This window comes from Salmo salar, chromosome 12 (assembly GCF_965601325.2).
Source record: "Salmo salar chromosome 12, fSalSal1, whole genome shotgun sequence".
NCBI lineage: Eukaryota > Metazoa > Chordata > Actinopteri > Salmoniformes > Salmonidae > Salmo > Salmo salar.
Genome location: NC_138302.1, coordinates 24,736,722 through 24,750,393, shown reverse-complemented (window position 1 = coordinate 24,750,393; position 13,672 = coordinate 24,736,722). Strand labels below are relative to the sequence as shown.

At 45.6% G+C, this 13,672-nt stretch overlaps 1 protein-coding gene across 2 annotated transcripts; it reads right to left on the bottom strand.

The window, feature by feature from the left end:
* Positions 1–2,865: 2,865 nt before the first annotated feature.
* On the bottom strand, positions 2,866–13,595 carry LOC106589858 (uncharacterized). 2 transcript variants are annotated; one of them, XM_082958759.1, is made up of 5 exons: positions 13,407–13,595; positions 12,590–12,688; positions 7,148–10,114; positions 5,947–6,020; positions 2,866–3,803 (listed from the first exon to the last, which is right to left on the bottom strand). In XM_082958759.1, the coding sequence occupies exon 3, from the start codon at positions 9,308–9,310 to the stop codon at positions 7,202–7,204; it is 2,109 nt and encodes a 702-aa protein (XP_082814885.1). In that variant the 5' UTR covers positions 9,311–10,114; positions 12,590–12,688; positions 13,407–13,595; the 3' UTR covers positions 2,866–3,803; positions 5,947–6,020; positions 7,148–7,201. The 2 variants fall into 2 exon arrangements, with proteins under 2 accessions (XP_082814885.1, XP_082814886.1); XM_082958760.1 differs by lacking the exon at positions 12,590–12,688.
* Positions 13,596–13,672: the final 77 nt, after the last annotated feature.

Sequence of the window (13,672 nt, the reverse complement as noted above, 5' to 3'; positions counted from 1 at the left end):
AAGTTCCTCTGTGGAGATGGGAGAACCTTCCAGAAAGACAACCCTCTCTGCAGCACTCCACCAATCAGGCCTTTATGGTAGAGTGGCCAGATGGAAGCCACTCCTCAGTAAAACGTACATGACAGCCCACTTGGAGTTTGCCAAATGGCACCTAAAGGACTCTCAGGCCATGAGAAACAAGATTATCTGGTCTGATGAAACCAAGATTGAAAACTTTGGCCTGAATGCCATGCATCACGTCTGGAGGAAACCTGGCACCATCCCTACAGTGAAGCATGGTGGTGGCAGCATCAGGCTGTGGGGATGTGTTTCAACGGCAGGAAATGGGAGACTAGTCAGGATCGAGGGAAAGATGAACGGAGCAAAGTACAGAGAGATCCTTGATGAACCTGCTCCAGAGAGCTCAGGACCTCAGACTGGGGCGAAGGTTCACCTTCCAACAGGACAACAACCCTAAGCACACAACCAAGAGAACGCAGAAGTCTCTGAATGTTCTTGAGTGGCCCAGCCAGAGCCCGGACTTGAACCCGATCAAACATCTCTGGAGAGACCTAAAAATAGCTGTGCAGTGATGCTCCCCATCCAACATGACAGAGCTTGAGAGGATATGCAAAGAATAATGGGAGAAACTCCCCAAATCCAGGTGTGCAAGCTTGTACCGTCATATCCAAGAAGACTCGAGGCTGTAATCACTGCCATTTCTAAAAACGAGTATTTGCTTTTTCATTATGGGGGATTGTGTGTAGATGGACAAGTGAAATTCAATCTATTTTAGAATAAGCCTGTAACGTAACAAAATGAGGAAAAAGTCAAGGGGTCTGAACTTCCCTTTCTAGAGTTTTCCCTATTTGTTAACACTATGAGTGTTTTTCTTTACTGTGGCAATTGTGATCAAATCAATGCAATATTAGCCACTTTCAATGCAACATACCGAAACAAAACAAACTATGCAGAACGCATTGGAGTAGGATTCTATTACGCACGACTCAGCCTATACACTACGCAGAACGGTGCGGCATAAGCAATTGGAGTTGCAGTAGGCCTATATGCAAATAGACCATTACCATATATGGATCTGTGCCATTTACTTTGAACTGGACTGTGTTTACAGCTGTGGTCCTGAGTAGATGCACTTGTTATGAAATCAAATTTCTATACAGAATTAGGGGAGTGATTGCTTTGTACAAGAGCACAAAATGTGTACATTTCTAGAAGTCTTTGAAAAGCAAGTCAGGTAAAGAGGTTTTTTGTCTTAAAGGGGCAGTGTTGCACTTTGGCTGAATGATAGAACAGCTATTTTCATGTTAAAATGTTATGGGATGCACCATCATCAAGTTTGCCGATGACACAGCAGTGGTAGGCCTGATCACCAACAACAATGAGACAGCCTGTAGGGAGGAGGTCAGAGACCTGGCCGTGTGGTGCCAGGACAACAACCTCTGCCTCAATGTGATCAAGACAAAGGAGGTTATTGTGGACTACAGGAAAAGGAGGACCGAGCACGCCCCCATTCTCATCGACGGGGCTGTAGTGGAGCAGGTTGAGAGCTTCAAGTTCCTTGGTGTCCACATCACCAACAAACTATCATGGTCCATTCATGTAAAGAGGGCACGACAAAGCCTATTCCACCTCAGGAGACTGAAAAGATTTGGTATGGGTCCTCAGATCTTCAAAAGGTTCTACAGCTGCACCATCGAGAGCATTCTGACTGGTTGCATCACTGCCTGGTATGGCAACCGCTTGGCCTCCGACCGCAGAGGGTAGTGCGTGCGGCCCAGTACATCACTGGGGCCAAGCTTCCTGCCATCCAGGACCTCTATACCAGGCGGTGTCAGAGGAAGGCCCTAAAAACTGTCAAAGTCTCCAGCCACCCTAGTCATAGACTGTTCTCTCTACTACTGCACAGCAAGTGGTACCGGAGTGCCAAGTCTAGTTCCAAAAGGCTTCTACCCCCAAGCCATAAGACTCCTGAACAGCTAATCAAAGGGCTACCCAGACCCCTCTTTTACACTGCTGCTACTCTCTGTTTATTATCTATGCATAGTCACATTAACTCTACCTACATGTACATATTACCTCGACTAACCGGTGCCCCCGCACATTGACTCTGTACCGGTACACCCTGTATATAGCCTCGCTATTGTTATTTTACTGGTGCTGTTTAATTATTTGTTACTTTTATTTTCTATTTTGTACTTATCTATTTTTTTACTTAGCACTTATTTTTCTTAAAACTTCTTAAAGCATTGTTGGTTAAGGGCTTGTAAGTATGGTGAATTTCACTGTACCTGTTGTATTCAGCGCATGTGACAAATAACATTTGATTTTCTCCATTGTTTTTGATGGTAGGCCACTCTGGTAGGCCTACATTACGATCAAATAGCCACATTAGCCTACTTAGCCACTATTAAAACTGTAATTTAAAGCAGGTACAGCCTCAGTGTTCCCATTAAATGCACACTGGATGTTGCACAGAACTTTCCCAACCTTCAAGTTTGCCAGTCGCAACTTCCAGCGGGCGTTTGCTCAATCATTGTTTGACACAACCACCCAAAAAGGGCAAGGTACATGTTAGGCGTATTAACTTGAAACAAAACTCTACTAAGTCACACTATTGACGTCATTGTCACTATGCTGTCATTCATTGATTGAGTGTATGACATTTGGACACCCTATGCCTGTGTCAGCCCAGCCCAAAGACAGTAAAAACTGGGCAAGGCTCACGAGTTATCCTGTGACAATGGGTGATCCACCCTGCTGATTCAACAGCTCCTCACATCACTACTACTGTGTGTGCACCTAATCATTCTTCCTTGAAGGTGTGTTTTATTAGCAATCAGACACAAACATGAAAGCAGAAAGACATTGGGTTTAGATGTATGTATTTGTTCATCTTGACTACTTTATGGAAATCAGAGAGATACTGTATGTGTCAAAAATCATCTTGCATAAAAACACTATCTCTGATGAGTGATTATGTTAGAATGGTATCAAACATTAGATTTTGCAGTATTTACTATGTTGACTGACTTGATTTGTGGTAGCTGACTGAATGTAGATTACATTTGTTAATCACTTATTAAATACACATAATTATATCATAATGTCAACTTACATACTGTAGAAACGGCTTATCTATAGTAAATAGAAACTATGGGGAAGGAAATATTCTCCCAAAATAGATTTGTCACAAAATGCGCATTATATACATATACATATAAATCCATGCTGAGTCATGTGCTTCAGAAACAATACAACGTAACCCATTTCAACTTTCTTCAACCCTCACAAAAATCGTACTGTAGAGAGTCGGCCAGTATCTTCTGGTAAAAACATCTTCTAATGACCATCCATTGGTTCCAATCTCTCCCACTACATTCCAAAGCTCCAATTTACAGTTCAGTTCCAAAGTTCTGATATGACATTCAAATGGTTCCAACAGTCCAGAGTTCCAACTCACAAAACCTCTGTTTCTCCAGTGCATTTTCAGATATTGTACTTCCCTGGTTGTCTGTTTCTAATTCTTCATTCCAATGATCTGGTTTCTTCCCGTCCTTCCCCTGAGCTTTCAGCAGTAGATCAGGGCCTGTTTTCATAAACCGTCTCATAGTAGGAGTACTGATCTAGGGTCAGTCCCCCCCCCCTGTCTATGTAATCGTGTTCATGATGCTCTAAAAGGACAAACTGACACAAGGCCTGTCTTAGTCCTCCTCCTCCCATCCATGGCCGTTCATGACCTGGCCGGACTCCCAGCGCTGCAGGAGAGGAGTCTTCTGTCTGGGGGTCCGCGGGCTCTGGAGGCCCTAGAAAGAAGAGAAGGCGAAAAAGAGAGTGAGTAGAAAGAGAGAGAGGGAGACAAGTGTGTGTGTGAGAGAGAGTAAAAAGAGACAATAAGAAGAGAGAAATATGAGAGAAGCAGACAAAGCGAAAGAGAGTAGAAAGTAAAAAGAGAAAAAAAACAACGGGACATCGAGAAAGAGAAAGAGTATAGGAGATTTATAATAGACATTTTTGACATGCGTTTTTCTGGATTTTTTGTTGTTATTCTGTCTCTCACTGTTCAAATAAACCTTCCATTAAAATTATAGACTGATCATTTCTTTGTCAGTGGACAAACGTACAAAATCAGCAGGGGATCAAATACTTTTTTCCCTCACTGTATTAGACCGTAATCCATAACCACGTTATGCTGTTTTCAGAGCTCTGCTCTAAGCTGACAACCATCGCTATCTTCTCCCTCCATCCGTTATTATTGAACCTTTCTTATCAGTAGTCTGTGTAGATATACACTGTAGATAATGTAGCAGGCAGAGTGACTGTAGCCTGGTCCCAGATCCCTTTGTGCGTTCTTGCCAATTGAACCCCTTTGATCATTGTCAGCATAAACTGATCTAGGACCAGGCTAAAGGGACTGCATGGGGCTCAGGCTAGGGAACAGTGCTTCATGCTGTCAGACTGGTTTACAATTATGTCAGATTTATAAAGTTGCAGTCAGCCGATGCTAATCTTGTAGTCACTTCAGCTTCAGAGAGATGTGTAACCCAAGAGAGCAACCGTGGAGGAACTCAGGAGGGACTCACTCTTTCGCTCCACTTTCGTTCTCTCTCTCTCTCTCTCTCTCTCTCTCTCTCTCTCTCTCTCTCTCTCTCTCTCTCTCTCTCTCTCTCTCTCTCTCTCTCTCTCTCTCTCTCTCTCTCTCTCTCTCTGCTCTCTCTCTCTCTCTCTCTCTCTCTCTCTCTCTCTCTCTCTCTCTCTCTCTCTCTCTCTCTCTCTCTCTCTCTCTCTCTCTCTCTCTCTCTCTCTCTCTCTCTCTCAACTTTATTCATATTTCTAATCCACTGCTCTCCCTCTCCTTCCTCTTCTCTCTCTTATCTCAATTGATTAAGGAAGCTCCTTACGATCAGATGTGGTGTTATTAGCTCTGAGGGCTGAATTCACTGAGAAAATGCCACCAAATGGAAAACCTACACGTGATCTGGTGCTACAGTATATATGGAACCATACTGGGTTAAATGTTGAGTCTAATGTAGAGATAGTGTCCTGGTGTATGAAGTATGGAGAGGACATGGTTGTTTGGCTATGTTATGGTTTCCACTACACTCTTAGAAAAAAAGGTGATATCTAGACCCTAAAAGGGTTCTTCAGCTGTCCCCATAGGAGAACCCTTTGAAGAACCCTTTTTGGTTCCAGGTAGAACGCTTTTTGGTTTCACAAAGGGTTCTACATGGAACCCAAAAGGGTTCTCCTTTGGGGACAGCTGAAGAATTCTTTTGGAACCCTCTTTTCTAAGATCGTAGATAGCACAGCCACAAAGTCAAAATTGGGTAATATCGTAAAAAAAAAATCTGGAAAATAAAATGTTTCTTTTTTCTTAATTTAAAGTTAGGGATAAGGTTAGCAGTGTGGTTAAAGTTAGGGATAAGGTTAGCAGTGTGGTTAAAGTTAGGGATAAGGTTAGCAGTGTGGTTAAAGTTAGGGATAAGGTTAGCAGTGTGGTTAAAGTTAGGGATAAGGTTAGCAGTGTGGTTAAAGTTAGGGATAAGGTTAGCAGTGTGGTTAAAGTTAGGGATAAGGTTAGCAGTGTGGTTAAAGTTAGGGATAAGGTTACCAGTGTGGTTAAAGTTAGGGATAAGGTTAGCAGTGTGGTTAAAGTTAGGGATAAGGTTGGGGTTAGGTTTAAAATATAATTTTAAGAAGAAATAGGCAGTGTTTACGACTTTGTGGCTGTGATAACTAGTGACGACCGTCTGTTAGGGCCTGGTGGTTTTACTGATCTTGTGACTTAACCAGGAAATAAACTTTGAGCCCCCAGTGTTTCTTCCGGTGCACATGATATAAACTAAGAGCGCTCGTCAAAGCGTATGATTAAGCCCCGACGTTTTACCTACTCAGGAAAACTCCTGGGCCTATATAGATTATGTTTGGTGAGGGAAGGAGATAACATACCTCTGATTGGCAATCCGGATACTCATCTGTCTGTGGTGGAGGCCACATGCCCAGCTTCCCAAGAGACTGTCTCGCTGGAGAGAGTGGGAGGAAGAGAGGAAATTATAGTTACATAATGATCTATAATAAAACTATCATTTCTCAGACACGGAGTCAGAGGACTTGTTGTATTAGCACACCCTAACGTCCCTCTATTCAGTACTATTCAGTACTGCACCCAGATGAGCCAGGCCTGTCCCTGTCTGTCTGGCAGCTTCTGTGGGCCTACCACTGATAACATACACAACACGCCCAGCTTGTCTTGGCATAGTACATCATAATAATACTGGTACTAATTATTACTGTGATAACAGCTTTATTTGAAAAGCATTTTTCATACTGGTCACATCACTAAGCACTTTGAATGATTTCGAGGGGTGATTTACACCCTGACATGTATAACCATTAGAATGTATTAGTTCATTACATATTCATTCATGTTAAACATCCCTTAGTGTCTACTAACTCCCAGAATCCAAAGTTGCCTCACAAGCATATATTCTAGGCTGGGTTCTACAATTCATCTTGGAAAAGATTTTCTAAAGCACTTTGTGTTTTGCTGACACAATGAAGGGTCAAGACATGAGTCAGTGATTTTCACTTTCATATATTTTCACTCACTTTTGATCCGGCAGTTAATTGTACAGAAGATCCCAACTTTAGTTTCGTCAGTTACCCAGTAGCGTATCATTCAGCCTGTTGGCAAGGGTTGCTTACCAAACGGCACCCACCCAATTCCGTGCACTACTTTGGCACCCTATTCCCTATTTAGTGCACTACTTTTGACCAGAGCCCTGGTCAACAGTAGTGCACTATTTAGGGAATAGGGTACAATTTGGGATGCACACAAAGACTGTGATCTCTGGAGCAGAACTACTGATGACAGTGAGAATGTTGTATTAGATGTTTGATGATGTAGCAATACCTGACCCAATGGGAGATGAAATAATATCCTCACTGGACTATTACATTGTCTTTTCATCATCTCTCCTGACACACACACACACACACACACACACACACACACACACACACACACACACACACACACACACACACACACACACACACACACACACACACACACACACACACACACACACACACACACACACACACACACACACACACACACACACACACACACACACTATACACTAACCTGTTGGTGTTGCAGAGGCTGTCCGCGATGAGGGGGTAACAGATAGTTCAGGGGTCACCAGTCCGTTCTGTAAAAGTAGAGGTGGAGGAGAAGTGGGACTCTGTACCTCCCTACTGGCTGGCCTCCCCCCTCCTCCTCCTCCTCCTCCTCCCCCCCGTACAGACTGCTTCTCTGCCTCTGTAGCTCCTTCTCTCTCTCCCTGGCTTCCCGGATATCCTGCTCCACCTTGTCCTGAGACACCGATGAGGAGCGCAGCTTGAAGAAGGGGTTCTCCTTTGGAACCTCCTCCTCCTCCTCCTGATCCATCCTCCCTCCATCCTCATCCCTCCAAAAAACCCTTCTCTCTTCTCCGCTGAGTGCACTGGTTGAGGAGTATATAGAAGCGGAGTCGACCACGGTGAGGCCCTGTGTCTCGGTGAGCGTGCCCGTACTGTGGGAGTGCCTGAGGGGCTTGGAGACGTGGTGAACGTGGGCCGGAGCGGGGAGAACCAGGTGATGGTGGTTATCCAGGATGATGATCTGGCCCCCGGTGCTCTCGGAGAGAGTGGGGCCCCGGGGGACAGGGGCCCCATGAGGGGTGTAGGTGATGCCTTTAGGTGTTCCAGAGGGGCTCTGGTTCTGGGACATCAGCTCCAGGCTACTACGTCTTCTCTCCCCGAACGAGCCTCCGACAAAGGACACAGATGAAGAGTCGTTCCCCTGGATCTCCAGGGTGGAGAGGTCACTCGCCGAAGCCCAGGAGGGTGCCTTGCTCTGGGACAATTTCATCGAGGATGTCTCCTTAGGCTCCTGGAAAGCTTCGAATAACTTCTTCCTTTCCTTGAGCTGGCGTACTGTCCCCTTGTCATAGGAACCTCTAACTTTCCCTAGTTGAACCAGGACCTGTTCCCTCTGGGTCTCTACACTGATCTCCTTCTGCATCTTCTTTCCTGCAAATTGACGGTCCTTCGACCCCTGGCTCTTGTCCAATTTGGAAGCCAGGGTCTCAGTCAAGACTGACTTCCTTAGGGGGATGTCCACATATTCCTGGGTGGGCGGCTTGTTGTAGAGGCCCCTGGATCTCCTGAGGGACTGCTCACGCTGCACTGCCCGACGGATCTCCCTCTCGATGGGGGTCTCGTCGGCCGGAGGCAAGGTGAGGGTGGAGGTGGTGGTTTGGAGCTCCACGGTACTACCAGGGGAGAAGTCAGCAGATACGCCGCTGTCACTCTGGCTGTCATCGAACAAGTCCCCTCCCAACTTCATCTTGGAAGCTTTGCTGTGACTGTCTCTCGACATCAACAACCCAGGGTTTGTCCTCTTTTCTTCGCTCCGTTTCACTTTTTTCTTCCTGTCTGCCTTGCCCGCTGCACCAAGTCCACTCGCTCTCTGCCCTCTCTCTCCACCTGTTTGCCTGTTGTCTCCCTCCCTCTTTCCCTCCTCTCTCTCTCCACCCGCTTGCTCTTTCACTACAACACAGCCAGAGCCAAGGAGATCTGCCTTGACCTGATTAGCTGGCTCCTTGGTGACCGTCGCCAGGGGCGGAGCCGGAGTTGCTCCCTTGAACACCTGTTGTGCTGCCACTTCCTGGTTACTATGATGCGTCAGGGCAGCAGTGACATTTCGTAACAACTGCTCCCCCTGCTGTTTATCTGGTGTAACTACACCAGGGGGCTGAGCCAGGCCTACCAGGTGGCTACAAGAGGAGGATCTAGAGGAGGTGGATTGCTCAGGCTGAGGGGGTTTGCTTCTGGTACTGTCCAGCCTAACCCACTGCCTCCGGGCTGAGCTGATGTCTAAAGGCTTGGAGTCAACACTCTGGCTCTCCTCTCCATCACCGGCAAAAGCTGATTCAGGGTTTTCTGGGGACTCAGAGAATATGTCATCGGAACTCTCTCTTTTTAGTGGAGAGTGGGAGGTAGTGCTAGTTTCAGCAGCCTTCATAGTATCATGGTTGTTATTGTCTGACATAGCCTTCTCTCTGTCACTACTGATTGGGCACTCACTAACCTCTTGCTTGTCAGCTACCTGCACTGATGGGGTGCTACTGCTAGTTTCAACAGGACCCCCTTCTACAGAAGCCTGCTCTGTTGCACAAACCGTCTCTGACAGCCCCTGCTCAAGTTCACTACTAGCTGGACACTCTGTATTCAACTCCAACCGCACAACGCCATTTTCCATCATCTCAACAGACTGAGACTCCTCTACTTTGTCTTCCTTGGCACCATCTTCTTCTTCTTTGTCTTCCTACCACAACGTCATCAAGGTGAGATCTCGAGGGCCACTCCTGGCTACCCTGGCTGTCAGATGATGACATTTCCTCCTCTACAGGGTTAGAGATCACCTCCACCTTACCATCACTGATACAGTCAATGGTCTCCTCTTCTTCTTCTTCTTCCTCCCTTCAATGGATATGGCTGGGTCTCTGGAGCGCCCTCTGCAGGTGAGGCTTGGTCAGTGCAGGGAAGAGGCAACCGAAAAGCAACGGCGTCTTCCTCCTTCTCACAGTGATTGTCATCTATCATTTTAAGGTCTTGTTCCAATTCACTATCACCCACCTGGATTCTACTACTAGGCACCTGATTTACCCCAGAAAGTGCCTCCTGCTCCATTTCAGGAACCACTTCTGCCATTTTGTTTGTTGAGTCTATAAGGTTCTCACTTGAGGGAGACACTTGAGGTTTAGGCTCTGGAACATCTGGAGATTCCGACCCCAGGTCTTCTGACTTTGCCCTGGGTGCCTGTTTGACCAACGGGTGAGGAGGAGGGGTAGTGTCCTGGGCCAGAATGGGGTCCATTACGCCCTCCTCCGTCCCCCAAACCTCGCTGGCCCACTCGTCCAATGAGTCGGCTGAGCTCTGTCGGTTGGCCACTGGCTCCATTGTCGCCATGATGAGACAGGTAGACTGCCAATTGGCTGGCTCTGTTGACAAGCAATAACAGTCTGTACTAGAACAGTTTGTTACAGTCAGCCTTCAGCAGGTCAGTCTGGGAGAAAGAGGACAGAGAGGAAAAGGAACGATTAGGGGAGCTGAACAAAAAACAAACCTGGCGTGGAAACCCATTTTCAGACCAATTTTCAGATCCATTTTCTATCCTCTAGGCTACAAACGCATTAAGTAAAATATTGTTGTATTATGTCATTCATACTGTATTCCGATACTCCTTACTGTTTGACACACCATTCACTCTGTGTTGTAAAGCTAAATGGTTTATACACCTGTCATAATGCTAACCAATTGTTGTTGTTAATTCATTGCAGAATGGTTATGGTATTGTATTGCATTGTGTTAGTCTTTGGCAATGAGGTAAAAAATTACTACTACACACACGATTCTCCTCCTCTGCAGTAGGCTGACGACTCAAACCGAATTCTTCCGCTGCTTTATAGTTCGCTACATACTTCAGTGAGGAGAAGAAACGTTCATGGGCGTGACGTTTGGTTGGAGCAATATGGTTGGGTAGCCAGGCAACCCCTGCAGTGCAACTTGGAAAGTTTTCTGCTGAGTGGGTCAATCTTTAATGTGCTTAACCACCTCAGAGCAAGAGGCTCAGCAGTGCTCTCTCTCTCTCACACACATGCATGCGAGTGTTGTACACCAGCTGAGTGAGCAGAACAATGGGTCTGTACTTTGTCCTCATTATTGCCATGGCACCTCTCTCCCTTTCAAATAACTTTAATAGGTTCATTTACACTCCAAAACAGTCTCACTTTCCAATTTATCACTTAAGCCCCAAAACCACTATTGAATCGTATTCCCCTTCTCTCACAGTCACACTTTCTCTCTAGCCATCTCATTTATCCCCTTTCTCTCTCTGTCACACTTTCTCTCTAGAATCTCATTTATCCCCCTTCTCTCTGTCACACTTTCTCTCTAGCCATCTCATTTATTCCCCTTCTCTCACAGTCACACTTTCTCTCTAGCTATCTCATTTATCCCCCTTCTCTCTCAGTCACACGTTCTCTCTAGCCTTCTCATTTATCCCCCTTCTCTCTCACAGTCACACTTTCTCTCTCTCATTTATCCCCTTCTCTCAGTCACACTTTCTCTCTAGCCATCTCATTTATCCCCCTCCTCTCTCACAGTCACACGTTCTCTCTAGCCATCTCATTTATCCCCCTCCTCTCTCACAGTCACACATTCTCTCTAGCTATCTCATTTATCCCCCTCCTCTCTCACAGTCACACGTTCTCTCTCGCCATCTCATTTATCCCCCTCCTCTCTCACAGTCACACGTTCTCTCTAGCCTTCTCATTTATCCCCCTCCTCTCTCACAGTCACACGTTCTCTCTAGCCTTCTCATTTATCCCCCTCCTCTCTCACAGTCACACGTTCTCTCTAGCCATCTCATTTATCCCCCTCCTCTCTCACAGTCACACGTTCTCTCTAGCTTTCTCTCTCACAGTCACACGTTCTCTCTAGCCATCTCTAGCCTCCCCCTTCTCTCTCTGCCTGGTTACTCAGGTCCCCAGTTTCTAGCACCAGACAGAAAAAAAGATTCTGCATCCATCCCCCCTGCTTCCCCTCCCTGCTAAACCCATTCACAGTACTGTGGGTTAACACACACACACACACACACACACACAGCCCTGGGTTTTGGCACGCGCTGAAAGGAATCATTAGCAGAGGCATGTGAGACAGAACAGAGAGGACTGGGGATAAACGGATGGGATGAACAGTAGATCTGGGACAGTACGACAGTGTGCAGTGGTCCTGGCCTGGCATACTGCACATTGCATTCAGAAAACAATGCCATGTCCTGACCTGGACATGATTACATTCACATAACAATGCCCTGTTAGAGCGGACAAGCCTGGACACCTTCACTATGAATGGAGGAACATGGGATAGGACATGGGGTGATTGGTTTATAACTGGCCATAGGGGCCTGCCCTGCAGGCTATTCATTGGTGGGAAAATGTTGTGGATAGAGCTAGAATATCAAGATTGGACATGCACCTTTTTACAGATAAATGATATTGTGACAGACAAGGCTGTCCCCTCTAACCATTACATTTCTATTTTCAAAGTAGATCATACTTGCTACAACATACATGAATATTGGAAATGTGCAAGTCAACCACAAAGGTAGTGTACATTGGGACGCAGCCTGACTTCGATTCCAACAGTGAATACATTTCAAATGGATATGTAACTGGGTTTTCCTCCACTTGAGAAAAGAACAGGTCCTTGGGCTATGAAAGAGGAGGGACACACACACACATGAAAATGATGTTTCGCCACAGTAGGGCGGAGTAAACATTTAACTATTGTGAGAAAGAAAGCTCTTTAAATCCCTATTTAGGAACACACACACAGACAGACAGTCTTGTTTAAACTAACCTTGTGGGGACACACAATTCATTCCCATTCAAAATCCTATTTTCCCTAAACCCTGACTCAAATGTTAACCCTAACTTTAACCCCAAAACCTAACCTTAACCCTAACACTAATTCTTACCTTAACCCTAAAAGGCTCGAAATAGCCTTTTTCCTTGTGGACTGACAAAATGTTCCCAGTTGGTTGTTCCCAGTTGTTTACTCTTCGTGTGGGGCAGCTCTAGCAGGGCAGAAATATGACAAACTGACTTGTTGGAAAGGTGGAATCCTATGACGGTGCCATCTTTAATGTCACTGAGCTCTTCAGTAAGGCCATTCTACTGTCATTGTTTGTCTATGGAGATTGCATGGCTATGTGCTCAATTTTACACAACTATCAGCAACGGGTGTGACTGAAATAGCCGAATTCACTAATTCAAAGGGGTGTCCACATACTTTTGTGTATATATAGTGTATTTTACAGGGAGCACAAAGCTAACCTCCAATGGGACTGTCCCAGGATGTTCCCATGTGCCGTGGGGTAACAGGGAGTTGGGAAAGATGCAGATTAGTGGGATATCATATAATAGGCTAATATTTCTCCTCATTAGCAACGAGGCTAAACTTTATCAAAGGAGCTTCAGGAAATGTGATCATCATTAAATATACATTGCCCACAGGGGGTATTGCATATAAACTTAATATTTTATTTTATGGGTGGCAATTATTTTATATGGACAACTAGTGGTATGTAAAATATGTTTTCCATGTAATAAACATTGAATAAAGACATTAAACCAACAGCATAGTACAAATGAGATTTGTAACAGGAATTTATAATCTGATAAAGCTAACCTTCTCCACAACAAGGAGGACTACACTGTACCAGTACAATGGTTACATACAGTGGAACACACTGTGACATCACCCTCAATACCTAGTAAGTTTATGGCACCTACCTGTTGGTATGGTATCGTCTGTGGCGGTGACGACGCCACCGGACTGGAACGTTTCTGATCTACAGGGGACCTTCTTTTTCTTGTTGTGGAATTTGGGACGTCAATCCTAAAGGTACGTCATGTCTAATCAGAACCTAAAGTAAGACCAAGTACACAATGTTTCTGAAAGTAGGTTACTCTCTCCCTGTCCGTGTCCCTGTCCGTACTCACACCCACATTCCCCCCCCCCCCCCCCTTGCTTGTGCACGCCCACATCTGCAGAAACA